Source organism: Miniopterus natalensis, chromosome 12 (genome assembly GCF_054644295.1).
Source record: "Miniopterus natalensis isolate mMinNat1 chromosome 12, mMinNat1.hap1, whole genome shotgun sequence".
In the NCBI taxonomy this organism is placed as follows: Eukaryota; Metazoa; Chordata; class Mammalia; order Chiroptera; family Miniopteridae; genus Miniopterus; species Miniopterus natalensis.
In genome coordinates this window covers 28,828,374-28,851,774 of record NC_142092.1, presented here as the reverse complement: position 1 = coordinate 28,851,774, position 23,401 = coordinate 28,828,374, and the positions used below count along the sequence as shown (strand labels likewise).

Genomic DNA, 23,401 nt, shown 5'->3' with positions numbered 1-23,401 from the left:
TAATAGAAATCCTCCTAAGTTATAAGTAACTTCACAAATATGAGTAGGTTTTTATAGTGTAAAGAACACACACATCAGTGACTTTAGCAGGCCCTAGTTGTACCAAAAAGGACAGAGTACCTTTTTTAAAAAAAAAATATACCTTTATTGATTTCAGAGAGGAAGGGAGAGGGAGAGAGAAAGATAGGAACATCAATGATGAGAGAGTTATTGATCGGCTGCCTCCTGCACACCCCAGACTGAGGATCGAGCCCACAACCCGGGCATGTGCCCTGACTGGGAATCGGACCCTGATCACCTGGATCCTAGGTCAACGCTCAGCCGCTGAGCCACGCCCGGCTGGGCCAGAGTACCCTTTTTTTTTTTTAAGTAAACAGTTCAGTAATTCCAAGGTCTAGTAAATGCCTTATTCAGGGAGAGTAAGAGTTTCTGTTTGATCTCTTGTAAACAGTAATTTCAAATAATGACATTTCCTCTAGGAAACAGGTACTCTTTAATATTAAGAAATAAAAGTGCGAAAGTACTTAGAGATGTTTATTTTGTGGTTTAGGAGACTTGCTTTCCCTGCCTGTCAGCTGAGAGATGTTTAGTGACAATAAGTACTCAAGAGGATTTGTTCTACAGCTCTCTATATGCTGTAATTGTATACCATCTTTGCCCTTTAAATTTGAAATAAACTCGAAATAAGGGGTGGAACCCAAACAGGCTGTTAGAGAAGTAGAAATGATAAGTGATTGATTTTTCTCAGCTTAGATAACATTGCCTATTTTGTGATCCAGCAAATGCTGCTCTATACTATTAGCAAAATGACTCTTTCAACATGAGATTGTGATGTTGCCTTAAATAGTTAATTTATTTACAAATGCTGCTTATTATGTCTGGGTTTTCTGATAGCCCTGGTAGTAGTAAGTGCAGAGGGAAAGCTCTGTTTTTTGCTGAGGGGCGTGTAGGAAAGAAAGGCGGGAACCATTCAGAGGCTAGCCTGTTCCCCCATGACCTCCTCGCTCCTTCACTTCTGTTTGTTCCTGCCATGTTGTTTTTGCTGTTCTGTGACTTGCCGATGTGCCTGTGCTGAGCTGGAATTCAGAATCAGGTCTGACTTCCTAGTTCATGCTTCTAACGACTGTGAAATACTGTCCACATAGGGAAGACAGGAGGACTGTGGCTATTTGGTCATGATACTCCCCAGATCCTTATTTTGTACACTGTGCAAGTGCCTTTGATAATAAGATGAGTAGACTTTGTCCAACCTCAAAGGAGCAAAAGACAGTCAAGCAAAGAGAGATACCTGAACAATAGGCATTCTTAGCCAAAGGTCATTCTGATTTTCTGTGTGGGCTGCTCTGGAGAGTGCCTTGGTTACCTGAGGTTGAAACCTGAGCCACTCAGAAAATTGTAATAAAATAGTAGTCCTAAAAATTAGCTGCCACTACTAAGCCACCATCATTCTTCCGCCCTGGCCAGTAAAAGTGAGATTTGTGCCAGGATGCTACTGTCCAAGATCTCCTGAGCTCTTGCCTTTCTAGCCTGTCATCCCTTAGCTGTGCTCACACTTCTTAACTCAATTTTGCCTCATGGTTTCTACCTCTGAGCTTTGTTAAAACCATCTAGAATGTTTTTCCTCCCTCCTCATTCCACCACATGTGCATTGGCTGATACCTGCTCGTTCTTCAAGGTGAGCTCGCAGTCCACCTGCTCTTGCTGACTTCCCTAGTTCTCTAAAACCCTGCTGGGTAGTTTCTCCAGCCACGTGGCAGATCCTGTGTCCTGCCACTGCTGGCTCTGCCAGTGAGCAGCATGTCCCCAACACCCTCCAGGGTCGTGTCTAACCAGGGGTAGAAACACTGCACACAACTCTGAACTCCAAGAAGTGAATTACAGGCACCTTCTGACTTTGGAGAAACTCCATTTTACTTTATTATGAGTTCTCAGGAGCCAGACCGATGGAACTGACCCAGCAGTGCCTGGACTTGGTGACTCATGCTCTTGGCCCTCTGTTCTGAGTGGTGCATGGGTTGCCTGCCTGAGCTCTCCTGCCACGTGCCCTGAGCTGTTGGCAGATCATATCTGCTTCCTTGTCCTTAGCTGACGGTCATGAAGTTCTTCCTCCCATAGATCTTCTCAGGAGAAGAATGGTGGACACGCTGGAGTGGAGGCAGGGAACTAGCCGCGGTGCACATGCTGGCCTCACTTTTGTTCAGCTAGTCCAACTCGCCTTCCAAGTCCAGGAGCACATTATCTTGCTTATTATAATTACCACTGCACAGCTTTTGTTACAGCTAGTTTTGTATGCCAGATTAAGCTCCTTGAATACATGGATTGTTTATTGTTTATTTTTGTATCTCCTCACACTTTGTATAATGCCTTTTATATAGAAGATATTTAATAAGTATTAAAATGACTGAAAGAATGAATTAACACACTATGTAAGGAAACAATCATTCATTTAGTCAATGGCTATTTATTGAGCACCTGCTATGTGCAGTCAGTGTTCTAGTGCTGGGATTAAAAGTTTTTTCCAGAAAGATTCCTCTTTGATCGTCTTCCCTGTGGTGCATCTGCTCATCCAAAATGAAAGGAAGTGTGATTGGGCTCTTCACATAGTACATTTCAAGAGTCATTTGTTAATTTGTCAGTTTGTGTCTGAACTGCTATGGCCTTTCCAGTGCCGGCATTCTTTTGTGATTCTTATTTAGCAGTTCTCAGGGCTGATAATGACTTTCTAGCCTTGTTTTGAGTAAGTGCAGCCTCTCTCTGACCCCTGCCACCTTGCCCGTTCTTCTAGCTCTGCCGCTTGGCCTGGCTGAGCTCATTCTTCCGCCCTTTCCTCTTCAGCCTGCTCCTTGACTTTTTCTTAGCTTCTCACCTTTTGCAGGGTGAATCTCAGCAAACAAAAGGCAATGAGATAAATGGCTTCTGATACATATCATAAGTAAGGATTTAATTCAACACACTTGACATCATGAGCCATTTATTTTAATGCTCTGAACTTGAAGTGTAGAAATAACTTTTCTTGGGGGTGGGCAGTGGAGAGACAGAGGACTTATGTTGTGAGCTGATGCATATTCAGGATTGAGTTTTACTGTGTCATTTCATCATGTCTGCTATTCGATGGCTGAGATCTGAACAGTTCCATGTGGCTAACGTGGTATGAGTCTACATATTAATTGTTGCCTCTCACAAAAGCAGCCCAAACCCTACAGGATCAGTCCACTTTGGACATAGGTTTTCTTTTTTACTGATTTTTAGAGAGAGAGGAAAGGAAAGGAGAAGAGAAGAGAGAGATAGAAACATCGATGAGAGAGCAACATCTGTTGGCTGCCGCCTGCACACTCTCTACATGGGGATCAAACCTGCAACCCAGGTTTGTGTCCTGACCTGTAATTGAACCAGCAACCCCTTGGTGCATGAGTTGATGCTCAACCACTGAGCCACACCAGCAGGGCAAGGGACGTGGGTTTTCGGTGTTCTCCTTTCTGTCCCTCCCCAACTGCTCTTTAGCTCCCTGGACAAACTGATTTCTCTTGGTGTCAATCTTCTCCTCTCTCTGCTCCTTCTGAACCTTGTTCTTATAACAGCTGTTGCATTCTGCTTACCTTCAGCTAAATTGTCTGTTTTCTCCCCTAGACGGTAAGCTCCTTGCTGTAGAACTCAGAACAGTATCATATCAGTGTCCCCCCAGCACTGGCCTATACTGGCACATGAGTGATTGACTTAATGATACTAATGAGCAGAGCATAAATTTTTTGAGTTAAAAAAAAAGATTCTGCTTTAAAACCTGCATTAAAGACTTGGAGCAGAGTTAAACTTTCAGCCTCAATCCTCTGACTTGCCCACAAGAACAGTGGCATTCATTGAGTCCAGCATTATTCCCTGTTTTGTGTTGGGAATGTTAGCTTGCTGTGTAGTGCTTGGGGGGGAAGTGTCTTTGGAGAGCAAAAGGAAAAAGGAATTAGCTAATATGTCATTATCATTAGCTTGTTATTTGTCTGATAGGGAAGCACTAATTAAAATAAAAAGCATTTGTGCCTGTTTTGGAATTACCTACCTATTTATGGAAGAAAAAAGGAATCATAAAATTGGCAAAACAACAATAAAATTATACTACAAATCATATTAAAAGAAAAAAAAGGGAAGGGGACGTGCTTTGAACCTCCAACTCCTTCACAGCTCATCATTTCTTGATGCCCTTTGCCAGACTGTATGCTGAAGGAACCTAATGATACACAAAGCCTCATTGCCAGATACTTCATTAATTCCTCAATCCATTAGGAGCCTTAATGGCCTATGCCATTGGAATGAGTATGGAAATCCAGTCCTCCAAGAAAGTACAGTGCCCTATAAATCATACTCGCCTGAGGATTCTCTCAGCCCTTGACACAGAAGAAGAGATGAAAAATATTGTACTTCCTGAATTCCCTTATACTATGGAGACTCTCAGTAATAGATACCTTTTAACCCTTTCACTCTCTAACCCAGTAGTTCTCCAAGTGTGACTGACCCCTGGGTCAACATCCTCAGCATCACTGGGAACTTGTTAGAAATGCTGCTGCCCCCTCCCCTTCAGAAGCTCTGGGGGTGGTGCCAGCAATCTGTGTGTTAAAAAGGCTTCCCAGGTATTCCAAAGTGCTCTAACATCCCTGTGGCATAGTTATATAATGAGACGTCTTTTTTCACTGTTGAGAAAATAAAGGAGAGGTCCATAACTTGACAAAAAGTCTTGACTGGATTCAGTATAATTCAGCAAACATTGACTGAGCAGCTGCTATGTCTTGGGCATCCTTACTGGGAAACCATAAAGGTGAACAACACTTTAAAGTCACTCTTAGTGTCATCTGTGTCAGCACTTTCCTGGTGTGCTATGTTCGTCTCCCTGGATGTCAGCCTCTCCTTGACTTTGTGTAAAGCACCCAGCGTGATGGTTCTCTAGACTGCCTCATTTGACTTCTCAAACCTCCTTTATTAATTGTTGTCCAGAAATTGTCTTCTCATCCCTTTCACTGGCACCCCATTAAACTGTAGGAAGAATGGTCCTGTCTTTCTGAATCTTCCCTGCATTTAAATGCCCAATAATCTCACTGTCCACCAGCTCCCCTCTATGCCCATCCCGCTAGAAACTGGCGTCATCTACCCTCATCCATTTTTAGACTTAGGCAGCTGCTAGAGAGGTTCTTTCCCACAGAAGACAGAATGTCCAACCCTGACCTTGAGCTAAATAGAGTAGTTCTATTTAGAGGAAGATATAGAATCTCTGTCAATGAGTAATGAGTAAAACACACTCAAAATTTACCTTCCTCCTAATAGCCACTTCTCTAGCCCACTACTCACCATCCTTTGTCTCTGTTTCTATGGCTCCTGTCAATGTAAGAAATATGCAAACCTGTAGAGAATTTTAATGAGTTTATTTGAGCCAAACTGATTACAATTTAAGCAAAATCTCAGTGGATTGAGAATATGCTCTGGAGAATGGCAGTTTTGCAGTTTATTTAATAAATGTTACAATCAAAGGAGGAGGTGAGGTGTAAGGAGGATTACATGAAATTCATTGGTGGTAGATTAGGAAGGCGTGGGGTGAGGGGGTGGGGAGGGAAGCAGGGGAATCTCTGAGATTGGATAAAGAGTAAAATGAAGAGACAAAATACTATTTTACATTGCAGCACACTGAGATGGTATTTGGGCAACAAGATAACAGTGAGGGTTTCATTTCTAATGGGAGACTGTACCCTAAGGGGTCTGGAAAAAGGGGATTTACTCTAACATTCCAAAGGTATGTTATAGTAGATGCCAAAAGGACAATAGGCTCACTTAAGGTAAAGACTGACCTTTGTCGAGGAAGATACTGGCCTAGGACATGACTACCTGTCGTGCTTTCTTTTAATTAGGAAGTTTTAATTTCAGACCATCCTATGTGGTTACTTTAGGTCTCTGATTTTGTAAGGCCACCATGCAGGCCTCCCCTGAGCTTCTCAGGTTTAGCATGGGGCCCCTTCATCCACACTTCCTTATAGTTTGTGGGGTTTTTTTCTCATAGTCTGTCCTTTATCTACCTTGCTGCTAGAATGACCTAATTTCCTAAATACTCATTTTCTATCACTTCATAGCTTACTAACTTCAAATATGTGCCCCTGGGCTATAGCAGGGGCCACAAACTAAGGCATGTGCTTGATGTTGTAAATAAAGTTTTATTAGAACATAGTTATACCCATCATTTGTGGATTATCTGTGGCTTCTTTTATACTACAATGGCAGAATTGAGTATTTGCAGCTGGGACTGTATGGCACATAAGCCTAAAATATTTATTTATTATCTGGTACTTTAAGAAAAAGTTTGCTAACCCTGGTCTATAAGATAAAGTTTAGTCTTTTTACACTTCACATAATTTCTAATATATTTGGTCTTAGTTCTACTAATTTATAATGTGCTTTCTTTTTGCTCATTGTTGTTCTGTTTCTATTTCCTTTTATTTTTTCTTACTGTTTTTTTTCTCACAAGATTAGTTAATTGGTACTTTTACCCTTTTCCCAGACAATTCAAGAATGTTTGAACATTTAAAACTTCACTTTTACCACTTTCTCCTTATATGCTACTATTGTCATCTATTTAAATTTTCTCTATATTTAAAATCCAGAGACATAAATTACTATTATTGCTTATGAAGTCAATATTCGTTTCGATTTATCTACATATTTAGCATTTTGGATGCTTTTTTACTTCTTCATTCATACTTCTGATCCTTGAATGGTGAAAAGAAAAAATCTTTATGTTTGCCCTCACATTTGAATGATAATTAGACTGGATATAGACCAAATTTAGTTTTCCTTTAGAAGCTGGAAGACATTGGTCTTTTAGCATTCACTGTTGCAGATTAGAGATCTGATGGTAAGCTGATTTTTCTCTTCTCTGGAAGGTTTTGGGATTTTCTCTTTTTATTTGGAGGTCTAAGATGTGTCTAGGATGCATTTAGGTGATTTTTAAAAAATTAATCTTACATGTTAGGCCTTTTTCAGGTCTCAGAATTTTCTGTTATTTTCTCTTTTTCTGTTCATCTAGAATTCCTTTTAGAAGGAATGAACATTTGGATTGCTTCTGCATATGGTGTAGCATTTGTGTTCCATTTTTCTTCTTTTTGATATTTTCTTTTATGTCCTATACAATCTCTAGGCCCCATCTTCCAGTTGTTAATTTGATGTTCAGTGGGATCCATTCCAATATTCACATCTTGATTGGTTTTCATAATAATATTTTTAAATTCTTAGAGGTACCTGTGTAGTTGTTTCTGTTTTTTAAAATTGGTGGGGCATATTTAGAATCTCTATCATAATTTAGAATCTCTATCATAATCTCTATATACCTCTTTCAAATTCCTCTTCTGTTTCTACTTACCTGACTCCTTAAGTCAGAAATTCTTCTGTTTATTAATTATGGCACCTCTCTTCAATGGCATTGGTTTTCCTCAAATGTTTGTGGTTTTTAAAGTATCTTTTGGTATTTTGTGGCACATCTTGGGTGCACTTGTTCTTTCCTCAACCCAATGAAAACCCACTTCTCTTGTTGAATGATGGGTCCATGGGACTTGGATTCAGATCAAATCAGGTTATTTCACATGCTGATGATTAGAGGCAGGGTGGTACATAGGGCTGGCCCGACAGGTAGTTTGTCTTTTACACATTCGCACCCACTCTTGACATTGGTTTTGCCAGAACTGCCCCCTCATAGATACCCACTAATAGCTTTTTGCTGGGGATCTGCTACACCCTTTCTTATTAGTGCTGTTATGGTTTCATTCTTTTTCCTATATCTTTATTTAGGGTTTGGGACTAGAGGGATGGTAGCTGGGGCTGACTGAGCCCACTGTCTTGATCCAGTCAGTCATTGTGTTTCTTTCTTTTTTTTTTAATTAAATATGTTTTTATTGATTTCAGAGAGAGGAAGGGAGAGGGAGAGAGAGATAGAAACATCAGTGATGGAGAGAATCATTGATTGGTTGCCTCCTGCATGCCCCCGACTGGGAATCGAGCCCGCAACCCAGGCATGTGCCCTGACCGGGAATCGAACCGTGATCTCTTTGATCATGGGTTGATGCTCAACCACTGAGCCACATCAGCCAGGCAGTCATTGTGTTTCTTTAAAGCCTTCTTCCCAATGTTGCCCCTAAGCATAACACATCGCAGCAGTCATTGTTGTTCCATATAGTGCTTTGTCATTAATTCTTTCACAGCACTTATTCTACTGTAACATTCTTGAGAATTGTCTTATTTGTCCTACTCTTTGCCTTACTGAATTAAACTCTGTAGCCCAGACATGTGTAGCTGTCAAATTGCCACAGATGCTTCAGCCAGGGGAGAAAACTGGTTTAGTAGTAAGTGAAATGGGTTTGGAAATACAGCAAGCCCTAAAATAAGAAGTAGTATCATTCAAAGTCGTTTCTTTGTAATATTGATGAGATGCTGTAAGAATTTAACTCTTATTTATATCTATTAGCCTATGGTAAAATTGGTTTCATTATTCACCCTTTTGCTTAAAGTCACACAGCCTATCAACATCAGCTGAGAGACTATACCGCAGGATACAGACTGGCTTCCCTGCTGGGTTTTGTATAGTTCTGTATCTCAGCAGGAATCTATTTGATGTTTTAGTCAAACTTCTCAACTTTGTGAATAAACATCTTCCAAAGCATTGTGTTACAGTAGTCTGTAGTAGCAATTTTCAACCTTTTTCATCTCATGGCACACATAAACTAATTACTAAAATTCCTTGGCACACCAAAAATATTTTTTGCTGATCTGACAAAAAAGTAGGTATAATTTTGATTCATTCACACTGAATAGCTGCTGTTGCATTGGCTGTTGTCTTTTTTTTTATTTGACAATCTAAGGGAAAGGAGGTCAGTGCCCCTGACTAAATAGTCAGGTATTGCATGTTTTAAAAGTTCTTGCGACACACTGATTTTATCCTTAGAAGTGACCACCTCTGGTCTTCCTTGGAAAGGAGGGCACTTCCCTTAATAGATTCCAAGGATCGAATCCTCCTGGGCTTAAGTGTATTCTTTCTGTCTCCTTCACCCTTTCTGGAGGGCCTCTGTTTAATGAAGAAGTTAATGGTGGAGGAGGCTGAGAGTTACTAACTCGTTAATTAGTTAAGTCATAATACTCTTAAAAAATCCTGTTTAATTAGGAAAGTAGGAAACAAGTTCTCATTTGATACATCTGTTAATATCTGAACTTATTCAAATGCTGACCTCTTGAAAGATTGTCTGATTATGCTTGGGGCTCCTGATATGAGTTTTGCTATTATATCTGTCATCCCATTTCAGATGATTAGATCTGTCAAAAAGATATCAACGTACCAAGAATTACCAAGAACGTATTGAAACTAACACCGAAAAGATACCAAGATAAGATGCTAAATAATGCTTTTATTCAGATTATAATGGGTCTTTTTTAGTTCTATGGTATGCTCTCTCTCCCTTTCTGTAATTTCTTAATTAGCTAAGCCACATACTTATCACTCCCCCACTTAAAAATGTTTAATTGTACATTAAATCCAGATGTATGGGAGGATCAGATAAATGCCTGGGATGTAGGACCCTTATGGGGACTAGTGAGAGATAATACTGCTGAGACGGGCCATGAAGGGCCTTTTGTAAGCTTTCCTCTTCCATCTCATGCTGTTCCTTTTTTTCTAGAATGTCTTAGAGATAAGGAGAAGCCATTGAAGAACGTTAAACAGGGGGTAACATAGGATTTATGTTGTAAAGACATCACTCTGGCAGGTCTGGAGAAGATGAATTGAAATGGAATGAAATAGAAGAGGGAGAGATCAGTTAGGAGGCCATTACTATGCTGGGCAAGACAACATGGGCAGAGGCAGAGGCAGTGGCAGTTGGTATAGATGCGCAGGGAGAGATCAGAGCAAGATTAAGGTGCAGAATCTGTAAGACTGAAGTGGCTGATTAGATGTGAAGGCAAAGAAGAGTTAGAAGATAAGTGCACATCGATTCTTGCAGCTCTGTGATAAAATATTACAGCCCCCAAAAGGCATTGAATTTAAGTACCTTTTTTTTTTTGTCCCAGGAAGGAAAATGTACCTATAAAAGAAGAGCAGTTACAGCGGCTTTTGATCAGATTGTAGACCTTTTTATCCTTAGGAATGAAAAGTTGAGCTTTTTGATCATTCTGTTTCTTTTTCTGAACCTAACCTATGTTGTTCTACAACCATTTCCCCCCAACCCAAGTATTAGTTCACAAATCTTATATTTAGTGAAGCTGTTTTATTTTTCCCATCTCTCATAACAATTGCACTGATGATGTTTAGTGCTAATTGTATGCAATTTAATTTTCAGATTGTAGTAATCATTATTGCTGTTTTTATTTTCATTCTCTCTTCCCCAGGCATAGTCAGCTATAGATACTCAACAAAATTATGCCCTTTGGGATGATTTTCAATTCTCTCACTTTGGGAGGTACATTTTTGTCAGTCATGAAGGGTTCAGATTTGGATTATTAAACAATTGAACCACTAGTTTTCACATTGGACCATTTAACACTTTTACATTTTCTTGCAAATGGAAAACTTAGTCCATCTGTGTGCTATTTGAGTACTTTTGAAGACCTCATCTAATTTAGGCGAGTGTGTGCCTGTGCTCCAAACCTACATTCTCTCTCTGGATGTACAGAAAGGCCTGCCATGCAGGAAATAAAAGAAGTAGCTTCAGCATTCATGGGTGCACTCTTGGGCCTTTTCCTCAGCTCTGTGCCTGGAGAACCATGTACGAAAGGCTTGGCTTTTCCTAACTACAAGAAGTATTTCAACATATGCCTGGAAGTGTGTGACCATAGCAGTATGTTTTCTTGAAAGTGTACAGCTTATATTGCCACAGTTGCTATCACTACTTGGGCCCCTGGAGGGTCACGACTTGTTGATGTAATGAGTTTTCTTCATCTCTAATAGGTATTATTCTCTCAAGTGTGGAAATTGGCTGAGTTACAGAGTTTGAATTGATGCCCTTCTTTGTTTTAACCCTCCAGAAATGCATCTTCTGCAGACACCGGGTTAAGAAGGTCTCTGGAGCCTGCATCCAGTGTTCTTACGGCCGCTGCCCGGCCTCCTTCCATGTCACATGTGCTCATGCCGCCGGGGTGCTGATGGAGCCTGACGATTGGCCATATGTGGTGAACATCACATGCTTTCGACATAAGGCAAACCCAAATGTGGTAAGGCCTGCTCTTCCTTCCCTGATGCTGAGACTGTATATGAATTTTTTCCTGGGCCAGCATACTCTACTCTGTAATGTTACTCATTGTTGACATTTCTGGACTTGAGGTGTGGGTTTCTTGAGGGCAGGGATTATGCAATATTATTATTATATTTGCCCAGGACCAATCAGTGTCTGGAGCATGTTAGACATATACAGATTTATTGAGCTGAATGAGTGAATGAACAGATGAATGCAAAAAATGTGTTATGCCTGTTTTGGTTTTGGATTTGTATAAGGGCTGCTGAGTGTGGTTATATAGACTGTGCACTGCAGTGTCCAGGGTGAGGGTGAGATCATTTCTGGGAGAGAGTGACGTGAAAGCTACACCTGAGATTATGCAGTGCCTAATCTATACAACTGTACAGTCTGGCCTTGGGGTTGTAGTTCATCCCTTCTAGAAGAAGCAAAGAGAGCAACATAGTAAAGCAAGAGGAGGTGGTCGTGCATGTTGGGGACCTTCTTGTTCGTGATTGAATAAAGTAGGCGAAGCATGGAGGCCCTGGGAGGGATGAGGGCAGTCTCAGAAAAGCAGTAATGTTGAAGAGAAGTATAGAGATCAATTTTTTCTACCTGACCATCTCACTCAGGACTGTACCTATTTCTGGGGAAAGAGTGTTTGCAACCAAATAGCATGTGAATTTAACTATAATTTAGTTTACCTGTCCTGGGTGAATGGAATCTTTCCTCTGTTTTAAATGTTTAGAAATGTTATGACAGTGTAGAGATAGTTGCTATGCTTTTGTTATCTTTCCAATTCACAGTAATTGTTTTTGGTTGTCAGTGAGGAGGCGAAAGCATTGTATTGAAGCTCAGCTTCACTAGCTTGCTGTCCTTTGTTATCCCTGGGAGGCTTGGCCACAGACTATTTGCAGCCTAACATGCTTGTCCTATGTCTCTAATAACCTCCTGTGAGCAGCCTCCCAAGTTGTCAGTATGGGCTTGGGGAGCCATGACCCATACACAACAAGTCTTGCAGCTTTTTAATGATTCCGGCAACTTCCATGGGCGTTTTGAGAGACACTTGATATTTGTGAGTTGGAACTCTGTGCGATTGTGTGTGAATATGCAAATGTACAAAGTGACATCACCAACTGTCCCATCTATTGTAAAGTTATTTTCCATATTTTCCATTGTTTTAGGTCTCAAGTAGCATATTTATTTGTGCTTTTTCTTTAGTTCCTTGAGTTCATGGACTCTTGCTAAGAATAGAAGTATGTATTCAGCAGAAAATACATTTCAGCAACTTTAAAAATGTTACAGCATTAACACATTGCATCGCTCTGGTGCTTTGCTATTTACAATGTTCATTCAGTAGCATTACCTCATTAGATGTCATGGGGGGATGCATTTTGAGATGTGAATGAGGTCATGACCCCTGGAGTCAGAGTAGTTGGTGCTCACACTTGGATTCTGCCAGTGGTGACACATATGTAGCCTTGAGCAAGTTCCTATCTCTGCACCTCAGCTTCCTCCTATACAAACAGTGGCATGCCTGCCTCACCATGTGCTTTTAGTCCACAGCACAGAGTAAGCCCTCAGAAAAATAAAGGCTGTATCACTGCTTTCTTCTTTTATGATGATGACTACTACTGCTGGCTTTGTTGCTGAAAATCCTGTGTGAACTGAGACACATGAGTAGTACCCCTGCTTTCAAGGATAAGAAAACTAAATTCAGAGAAGGTTCACTTTCTTGCCCAAATAGATTCAGTTAATGAGCAGCGGGTGCTGGAATGTGAATGAATTCCAAACTCCAAACCTCGAATGGTGCTAGAGGTGTTCATCTGTGCTTGGGATCACACATTGCCATTTTAATATTCGAAAGTTCTGTGGTTACTGATGATTGTATTGACATTACTATTAAAGAGATCCAGGTGTGTAATCAGGACCTCGTTCCTCTGAAGTGTGATTCAGTGTGTGGTTCAGTCAGGTTTATGTCGCTAATGTTTCATAAATGATGATGAAAATGAAAATATTTGATTTTGAGGTGATTTAGAAACTACTCTTCTCTGTTCTTCCCTTTCAGCTTGGTATGCTTTGTAAGGGTAGGGAAAACATCCCATAATTTATAACATTACATATGGCACTTTCTCTTATGAGGGAAACATTTTAACGTTTGTAAGTTGCCTTCGCAAAGTGCTCTAGCGGGAAGCACTATGAGCACAGGATTTCTGAAACTATATTCCTGTTAACTCTTATTTATCCAGTATTCTTCAGTTAGACTCCAAGTATGGATTCCTCCCCAGAATGTTCGACAGCAGCTCTGGTGAGGAGCATTGTGATTGCCCCTATTGCATTCAATGTTCTTTCCTTTTCAAGCATAAAGAAGTTTAGATTCTCTTTGTGTAAACTGTGAGTGCTAGGGGATATTCTCCCTAGAGTCAGAACTGTAGCTGTCTATGTTCACAGCCACGCCTTGGGTATTTGAGAGTAATGAGCAATTGCTGAATCATAGCTGTGAGTACTATTAACATCAAGCTAAGTTGGCAGGCTAACCCTGTCTTTTTCCAGACTAGAGGATGCTTATACAATGTAGGTGAAATGAAGTATAAGTTATAGTTACTTTAATAGGATCTCCACTTTTACTCACTTTGGAGTTTTTGTTTCCCTTTTTTATTTGTTTCTCCCAATTATTTGCATTTTGCATCAAAAAGATCATTTTAATGCAAATTATACTCTTTCTTTCATGCCACAAATTATTTTAAATATACTATCTTATTCAACATTATTGAACTTTGAGTGTAAAATATAATGGTGCATAATGTTATAAAAACTTCATCTGATTTATCATGTACTCTTTCATTAAACAGTAAGCACATTCTGTACTTAAAAAGATACTATTTGAAAAAATAGATAGCTTTCAAATTTTTAAAGGTAGAAAGGAGTATGTAACAGAAAGTGCACAGCTAATCCCTGTCATTTTAATCTAAATTTTAGTATGTGTTTTTCAGTGTTTTTGTCAAACATGTTTTTTGACTGGCACCTGCTGTCTTTCAAATGTAAGGTTCTATTTGTGTTTGGAAACATGTATTTGGGTATGCAGTGTTGTACTTGACCATCCTTTGCCATGACCTAGTGTGACCTATTTCCTGGCTCTGTTTCTGAAGGTTGCATTGGATGTATTCCTAACCTATTTATGAGAATGTTGCACAGATACTTGTAAGGAAAAGAAAAGAACAAAATAAATAGTAAAATGGTTTTGAAACTGGGAGCCTTGAAAACATATTCCTGCTCTAAACCAAACAATGAGCTACTCATAAATTATATACTGCCTGCAGAGGCCTTCTCCTCACACCTGAGTAAACTAGACAGGTGTCAAGTGGAAGCGATGCTGAATCATCAAGGGAAACGGAGATTAGGAAGATGGCATACACAGATTTTCCCCCTAAGCAAATTATTTCAGGAAACCTTCGCATTAGATTAGAATAGTCCATATATGCAGTGTAGGAGCGCCACTCATTGCACTTTATGCAATTCATTGCAATGATCATGGCCTGTTTAATACAGTATCATATATGGGGTACATTGTTTTTATCTTCATACCCTCTTCTCTTGGAAAAATGACATTTGAGAAATTAGTTTCCTTCATAGTTCCTAAGTTGTGGCTATTAATATGGACACAGACAATATTCAAAATAGAGAAGACACCTTAGTGGTCAATCTTTTTCCTGCTATTTTGTGTTGTGTTTTTTGTTGTTGTTCATCATTATTTTAACTAGATTATATTTAACTAGAATATTATTTTAACTAGAATTTTGTCTTGTTTCCAGCAACTAGTACTTGGCCATCCATAGAAGCTACCTGGTGTAAATTTGTTAGAAAAATTTTAATGCTAGGGAATGGGATTAGTGGGGAAGAAAGAAAACTAGTATTTATTGAGCATCTTTTATGTCAAGTGTGTTAGATATTTTACATGTGCACTTTATTTCAAGGCAGTGTGGTTGGTGTGGATAATGGAAAGTAGTGATTAAGCTGGTTTCTTGTACCTTGCCCTATGGAAGTTTCTCTCGTTTCTTTTAATTCTGCCCCTCTATCCATTCTTCATGTTCTACTCTGGCATTCATCTTAGTAATAGAACTTGAGTCCTTGCTCAGCATTTACCTATTGCTTTTTCCCAGGCTTTGTTTTTAGATCAGCTCCCCAGGCAGGCCCCATGAACTCCTCCCCTGCCATCTCTATGCCCGGCTCAGGACAGGGGGCACCCACAGTGCACGGATCTGGTGAAGGGCTCAGAACAGGCAGCTCATCTGGTTCATCTGTGCTTGTTTAGAGAGCAAACCTTTGGGAGGTAATGGGGTGGGAATATCTGTCATCACTAACTTAATAAAACCTTTCTTTGGTATGCAGAAACTACTCTCACCTCACCACTATGTGGAACAATAGAGGATCAAGGCCTCTGAATTTTAAATCCTAGAATAGCAGTTCTTATCACAGAAAAATATTGTATATCCTGTTTTACTTTTATAGCAGTTATTGACAAAATACATGACAAAATGTATTTTGTACATTGATTTCTTAAAATCAATAATTTTATATGAATTCATTAATTATAAAGAGTCCTCAGTGTTTCGGATTATTGTGGGTTGATAGAGAGGGACCCCAAACATTCACTCCTGCTGTAAATTTCCATTTAATTAGCCAAGGATTTGGAGATGTAGCAGAACTGGGTTGACCACAAAGGGTGGAAGTGAATGCAACCTATCACAACAAACCTTTTCCCTGCACCTTGTTTCCTTAAGGAGCACGCACAGTTGCCTGTGTGTAGGGTCCTGCCAGACTTGAAATAGGAGACGTATTTTTGCTCTACCACAGGCATTTATACTTGGGACTCATTCAGGAAAACATTATCCATGCTTTTCATTTAATAAAATGTTTATAAATATGAAGCTGTCCTAGTTCTTAAGCCAGAAACAAGGTTGACAAAACCGTACAGTCTACAAAGGAAAGAAAGTAAATGGGTACCTGAGAAATATCTCTCTTCAGCTTTCTAGAATTCTAAGAAGTCTGTTTTTACCAAAGTCTACCCTGACTCTGGTTTATGACTTTTAATCCAGGAAGTTCCAGTAGGCGTTTGGGTTTGAAAACCAGAATTGCATTTCACCATAGGTGTGTATGTTGTGTTTCATCACATTGTGACCCATGATGGGTGGCCACAGGATTATGTTTTTGTAATCAGGCAGTAATTGGTTAATTTATAGTAGTAGGTAGGGCTTTGCTTAGTTATACTTTGTTATTTAATCTTTTGACAGGTACCAGTTGACTAACTTGATGCTTCTCTCACACTGTAACTGTGTAGACTCAAAACCAGGCAACCTGACTCAGAGCCAAGACCCTTAGCTGCTATAGTCTATTGCCATAATAAGATAGATTAAATGAAGATACGAATAAAATGTTTTGGGAGCCCAAAAAAGGAAGCCACTAATTCTCTTGGGGGCAATCAGGTAGAATTCACAGAGGAGGTAACATTTGTGCTGGTTCTGAATGGAGAGTATGAGTTTGTTGACAAGAGTTGTAATGATGTTCCAAGTTGAGGGAATCTGTGCATGAACTTTTACAAAGGCCCGTTTATCTGGAAAGTTTGGAAAATTCAAAATGATAGTGGGGTCTAGGACATGTTGGTATTATGGAGGGATTAGGGAAAGAGCTGATAGGGAAGATGTGGCTGGAGAAGTCCATCAGGTAATCAGAGAATGACGGCTGTGTACAGTGGAACTCCCCTACTTTTTTATATGTCCCAAAATTAAAATTAAAGAGTCCTCTTTTTTTCTCCAAGTTAGGGAAATGATCTTGGCAAAGCAAGGATCCATTTTTAGGGATAAAATGTTTGGCTGGAAGATGTAGTTTTTCTAAAGGCGATGGGCCATGGTGAGGAAGAGCACCCCCCGCCCCCAGGAGCAAGGTCCACAGATACCTGATTCACCCCTTGATTGGGCGCAAACATAAGCCACCCAACTCTTGTCCCATATACGAATGTGCATACATACACACACACACACACACACACACACACACACTCACACTCACACGCACATATACACACTCACACACAGAGGGATAGTGCTGAGACCAGGCAGGAGAAGCTATTGAGTTGTCTTTCAAGGGTTTCTCAACCTGACACAGCTCCTTGGACTTCTAATTCATGTGCCTCAGGGCATTCCAATGACTCTTGCCACTACTTTAAGCAAAACTTAAGAAAGTTCTTGTTTATCGTGTCATCAGGGGTCCACCATAGGAGGTGTGTGTGTGCGCAGGAGAGTGGTAGGACTCTCTTTCTTGAGACTGAGTGAAGGCTGGTTGCAGAGCAGAAGAGACTGAGTAGATGCAGGAAAGCTAGTCAGGAGGCAAGGCCCTCGTGCAGGTGATAAGAGAAGGGGAACTGGATTTCTAAGTGGCCATGTCAGGGGTGGGGAGAAGCACCTTGGTTCTAGAGACCTGTTGGAGACAGACTCACATGCCTTAGTGATTAATCAGATGTGGGGGGGAAGGAGAGGGAGGGAAGTCTCTAAGAGACAACAAGAGAGTTGAGAACTAATCACATGTGTTTTATCCGATTTCAGTGTGGCCTTCTAATGCCCGTGAGCTTGCCTTGGCTTCAACAGAGTTGATCTGTCAAATGCAGCTATGGGTTGAATCCTTCCTTCTTTCCCTTTTTATTTTACCTCCTTTAGTTTAGAGCTCAATCCCATGGCTTGAATCTGTCCCCTTTTAGTTTCTCTTCCATCCTTTTAAGAAAGAGAACCAGAATTTAGCGAACACTCATCTCACAATGATATGAATGGTGCCATTTCCACAAATTCTCTTCCTGTCTCCAGATCTCAGCTTTGTGGTTAACTGGCAGTGGAATTGTTTGGTGTTGGTTGTCTTTCCTACAACAATTTGGATTGTGCTGACTTCCATTCTGTTCAGTAAAGTTGGTTATGACCAGCTACACTCTGCTCAGACTTGTGTATATTTATCTGGTACTTGTAGTATTTGTATATGGTTTGTTTTCTTTTACATAGTTATTTCCCAAATACCCTGCTGAATTTGCACCGATAAACAGAGAATTCTGATCAAAGCAAAGGTTGGGGGTAAAAAATTCTTAACAAAGATTTAAAAGAAATAGTATAGCAACCCAGGCCTGAATCTGATCAATCTTAAATTAAACATACATCAAAAAAAGAGAAGAAATCCTTCACCCTTTTATCAATAGAAATGTTTTGTTGAGATCTCAATCCATTTGTCCCAGATGATAAAAAGTTAAGGCCTGGTTTACCTGGGAGGAGAAATATTTAGCACAGACATTTTAGAATATTTACATTTGGAACCAGTTGTTCCCTTGCTCACTTTATCAGGTAAAACCAGTGAAGACAGTGTTTTTCTTAATTTTTCTAAGATAATTAAGTGTATCCCACTTCAAACTTCTGTACTCTATCTAATACCTTGTTTTCATTTTTTTTCTCCTCCTGTAGCCATTTCCACAGGCAGGGCAGCAGGTCAGTGAGTATAGAGCTTATCTCCCCATGCTTTCTGTCAGTAGAACAGGACTTGCGTCAATCCGCAGCACATCCCTATGCCCTGGGCTCAGTTTCCTTTGGGGGCCCATAGTTCTTGCCTTTTTAGCTAGTGCAGTTAGGGAGAGCCAGGGAGTCTCACTGCGGGCCATCCTGCTGTCTGCTGGGCCTGCTGTTCAGTCACAGGACCTGGCTGTGGGGCATGCAGGAAAAGTTCCATTGACACTGTCCCCAGAAATTCCCCGCAGTGACCTCACAGTCCCAGGCCAGAGGTTGTTTCTTTGGCCTCCATTGAGCCGTCTTCAGCCTCCCTTCCTGTCCTTCCCCCTTTTCCAGATTTCCATCAAAGTTTGGCCTCTTGGTAAGGGTCTTTGTACCAGTTCCCATTCGGGCACCGGCTGCAGCGGTCCAGGCCCACTTCTGATGCTAAAGTGTTTCAGGGGGGTGTTTAATATGTAGGAAGAGAAAAACAGATGCCTCCACTGCACATTCCAATTTTAATCAGCCAAGAGTACAGAAACTGATTAGGACGTGGAGACCCTGCAGCAGAGCAGAGGCTGAGTGCCTTGGGGGGGCTTTGCTCCTGCCTGCTAGTCCCTGGAGGCACTCTCCAGCTCTGGCAGTGCCTGTACAGGGTTGACTGCTGCTGGATCTGAATGAAAGCTGTATTTTGCTATCTTGCTTTTAGTCTATATTAGGGATTTACACCTCCCTTCTGGAAGTGTCAGCTCTTGAGTCAGATACAGGGTCAGCAAGGCCACATACCCATCTGGGGGGCAGAAAGCACTCAGTTCCCAGGTGGCTCAGGACAATATCTCTGCCTTTAAATATAGTCTTTCACCAGACTCTAATTTCTTATCCTTTAATCTGGTTGGGCAAAAGAACATATTTTAAATGTATACTATATTACATTATAACATAAATATAATAGATATAATAATATAAATGTGTAATATATTATACAAAATGTAGACTATGTTCTTAAGCTTTTTATTCTGGCCTTGTAAAACTGCAAATTAATCCTGATTTTTAAACAAAAATTTCAAGAAAATTCTGCATCTTGGTGCAGGTGTTTGATTTTTATCACAAGAGCAAACATATCAGAATCCCCAGGAGAAACATGGCAGTGTTGTGTTTCCCACTTGGCTCTGTTAATCCCACCACGAAGTGCGTGTGGAGCCAGGAACCACCCAGCAGACCTTGGGCTCCACTGTGAGGGGCCAACTGCATGAGGAATATTTACAAGGCACAGTTGATACTTGGCAAGTTCAAGGACCACACATACTGAGGGAAACCAAGTCTTCCGCTCCAAGGACCACTTATCTGGTTACATTTTTTTTTGCATAGGCAAGATGTGTTTCCATGTAAAATGCTTGCTCACTTTTTCACAGCATTAATAATTCTTAGGTCTCGGGAAGTTTTAAGATTTTCAGCAAATTATACTCTTTTAAAAAAAATAAGGCATGCGTTATTGTCTGATAGCTTGGTAAGAAAATTAAGTAGTGACACTAATCCCATATTTTAACATTGGTATTGAAGTCAAACACCATGAATACAGTGAGAAATATAAATGGAATGTGTCAACAGACACGCAACAGCAAAGGTTATTTGACATTCCAACATCTTGTAAAGCATAAGAAGCAGGATTTTCAATTCCTTCAGGTAGAAAACAGTAATTAGATGCCATAGTCATAATGAAATCCATAGATACTGACAAAATGTACTGGAAGTATAACTTTTTAAGATTGTTAACTACAAGCAATAGAAAAGGCAATTTAATAAGTTCCAACATTTTTATCTAAAAGGCCATTCTCTAGGTCAACATTACATGTCCATGCTCAACAAAGATGATGTATATAACTCTGGATTAATTAGAAAGGCCTCTGGAGGCCTGTTGGCAGGAAGCCAGCCAGCCCGGGATATCCCAGTTCCTTTGTTCTGCCCTTCTACAGAATGTTGGTGGCCATCCTGGGCTCGGACACATTTCCTACATGCAGTTCAATCCTTCTTTCCTTTTCTGGCAAAACGGGCAGTTTCTTGACCTTTCCTTATCTGAAGTTGGCTTGTTTTCATTGTGAGATATTATGCATTCTCACTGTCGTCTTGTCCCACAAGAAGGTATAGTGGGTCAGTGAGCTTACACAGAGTGGTATCCAAAGAAACATAAGAAATTCCTATTTCTACATTTTTCAGTAAAACGTTCTTACAGTTATTTCTGGGGTGACCTAGCACTCGGCTTTTGCTTGGGCAGGAGGCAGGAAAAAGTGAAACCCTCTTTGTGGGCCTTGGATATCCTCCGGAGTTGTTTTACCCATTGTTTTTCCTCCTTGAGTAGTAGATAGGACTTCCAGTCAAGTGTGTCTGCCTTTCCCTGTACATTTCTGAGGAATTAGAAGGAAACACAGAATTTGCAAACTCTTGTATTCAACAACTTTTCTGTTTTAATCTTTATTTTATTTTAATTTTTTAAATTTTTATTATTGACACTATTACAGGTATCCTCTATTTCCCCCCTGCTTTGCCCACCTCTACCCAGTTCCCCCCTTTCCCGCCCACCCCTCTGGCCATCACCACACTGTTGTCTGTGTCCATGGGCTATGCATATAGGTTCTTTGGCCAGTCTCTTCACTTTCTTTCATCCAGTTCCCCTCCCCCACCTCCCCTCTGACATTTGTCAGTCTGTTCCGTGTATCCATGCTTCTGGTTCTGTTTTGTTCATCAGTTTATTTTGTTCATTAGAGTACCTTAAATTCTGTTATCACATTTCTTTATCACATTTGGAGTAAAAAACAGCATCCTTACTGGAGACTGAGAAGTGGCTTTTGCTGAGGCTGTAGGGACTATAGAGATGACCCTTGGTGATATCTAAGAAAACAGGAGGACTATAGGCAAGAGACTGGTAAAGAAGGGGTGACAGCTACAGAGCCTCTCAGTTCTTTTCTTTTCTTCCCTGCCTTCACAGGAACCCCACACACCTCTCTTTCAAGCACAGTGCTAGGCACATACATGTATTTAATTACACTAGATAGACTGGCAGAGAGAGATTAGCTTTCTTGATCAATAATGGACTTCAAAGACTTGGTGGCTTTATCCCCTTTGGCTAACATAATGAGCTAGCTGGGTAGAACTTGCACTCTTCCTGCTGCTGTTGTGATGGGCAGTAGAAAGCTTTTGACTGACTTTTCTTCCACTATTCCTTTGGCTGTTTCTCCTAAAATTTTGAAAGAAACCTAGGAAGCTTGTGCTTGCTCAATGTCTGTCTGTCTGTCTCTCTCATGCTCATATAAGTAGTGTGTCTTTATAGAACCATGAAGGCCTATTTCACACTAATTTTCTCTCTTGTTCAAAGTGACCATCCTCCTTTGTTGGTAGCAGTGTATCAATGTAGATAAAGAACAATGATAATAGGTAATATTTGTGTAGTACCTTTATAGCTTACTGTGCATTTTCATACATAGTACATTATCTTATTTGGGCCTCACAGTAACCTTGTGTAGAAGTATTATGATTGTATTCATTTTATGGATGATGAAACAGAACTTCAGAGAGGTTCAACAGTCATTAAAAGTTGCAGAACTTCCAGGTCACATGGCACTTCATTTAGACTGTGCTGTTTTGGGAGTCGGTTTTCCAACTTGAGACTATGGCTTCGATTAGCTTACATGCTTTCATTATTTATCTTGGCTTCCTTCTTGGTGGAACAGAAAAACTGTTAAAACATTTAATTAGTGTGTTTTGCTTTGGATTTCCTTCCTTAAAAATTTTTTGCATCTATTTTAGCTATTTTTATCCCAGTCACAAACTGTCATTGAAATTCAAAAATCATTATTGGCAAGAGTACCATGCAGTAATACCCTATACTCCTTGCTTCTATTGAAATAGTCTCATCCAAGATAAACAAAATTGTTGTATTATCTTATAATTGAACAAATGCTTTTCCTCCTCATTTCCTCCAAATTGTAATTTCTTCAAGTATTTTTTCAAGATTGCTTTGAGTATTTTGGGCCTTTGCATTTTCACATAAATTTTAGAATCAGTTTGTTAATTTCTACACACCCACATAGCCTAGTATGAATGATTGAGATTGTGTCGAAGCTGTAGTTCTCCCCAAATTTCACTGCTGCTACACAAGAAGACTAAGAGCTCCTGAAATATAAAAGCCAAGGCAGAGCTTCTGGGGGCCGGCATCCAGGGACTCACCTGTTCTCTAACAACTAATGAGATTGCCCATGACTTAGGTAAGAGTGCACGTCAGGTTCCATCTTAGCAGTGGGGCGCTGCCATGTCCCCCCAGCTCTTCCAGTGTACCTGATGTGAGAGCTCTCCTCTCTGCTCTTTATGCAGCAAGTTGCTTGCTCTTCAGAAAAGAAAGCAGGAGGCACTTAACCTGTTGAGAGTTTCCTGCATTAGCACAGGGAAGCATCTAAAGATGGTTCTCCCATTGCAGTTCTCTTCACTTACCTCCCAACACAAGACCACTTCCTCTGAGGTGAGCACATGACTTAGATGGAAAATAATTTGTGGGGTTTTTTTCTCAGTTTCTTCTGCAGTCTATTTAGTATCCTTTACAGACGTTAAAGTGAGTAAGACCTTAAGTTTGCTGGGAAACTGCTTACCACTATTTCCCACTGTATTATATGTTTGCACTTAAAA

General features: G+C 40.3%; 1 protein-coding gene across 2 annotated transcripts in view; it reads left to right on the top strand.

The window, feature by feature from the left end:
- Window positions 1-23,401, top strand: part of KDM4C (lysine demethylase 4C) — a 308,354-nt gene that overhangs the window by 244,161 nt on the left and 40,792 nt on the right. For both annotated transcript variants that reach the window (XM_016214253.2, XM_087822671.1), the window contains one exon: window positions 11,029-11,214. In XM_016214253.2, coding sequence (XP_016069739.2) covers window positions 11,029-11,214 — 186 coding nt within the window. The remainder of the gene's footprint in view (window positions 1-11,028; window positions 11,215-23,401) is intronic.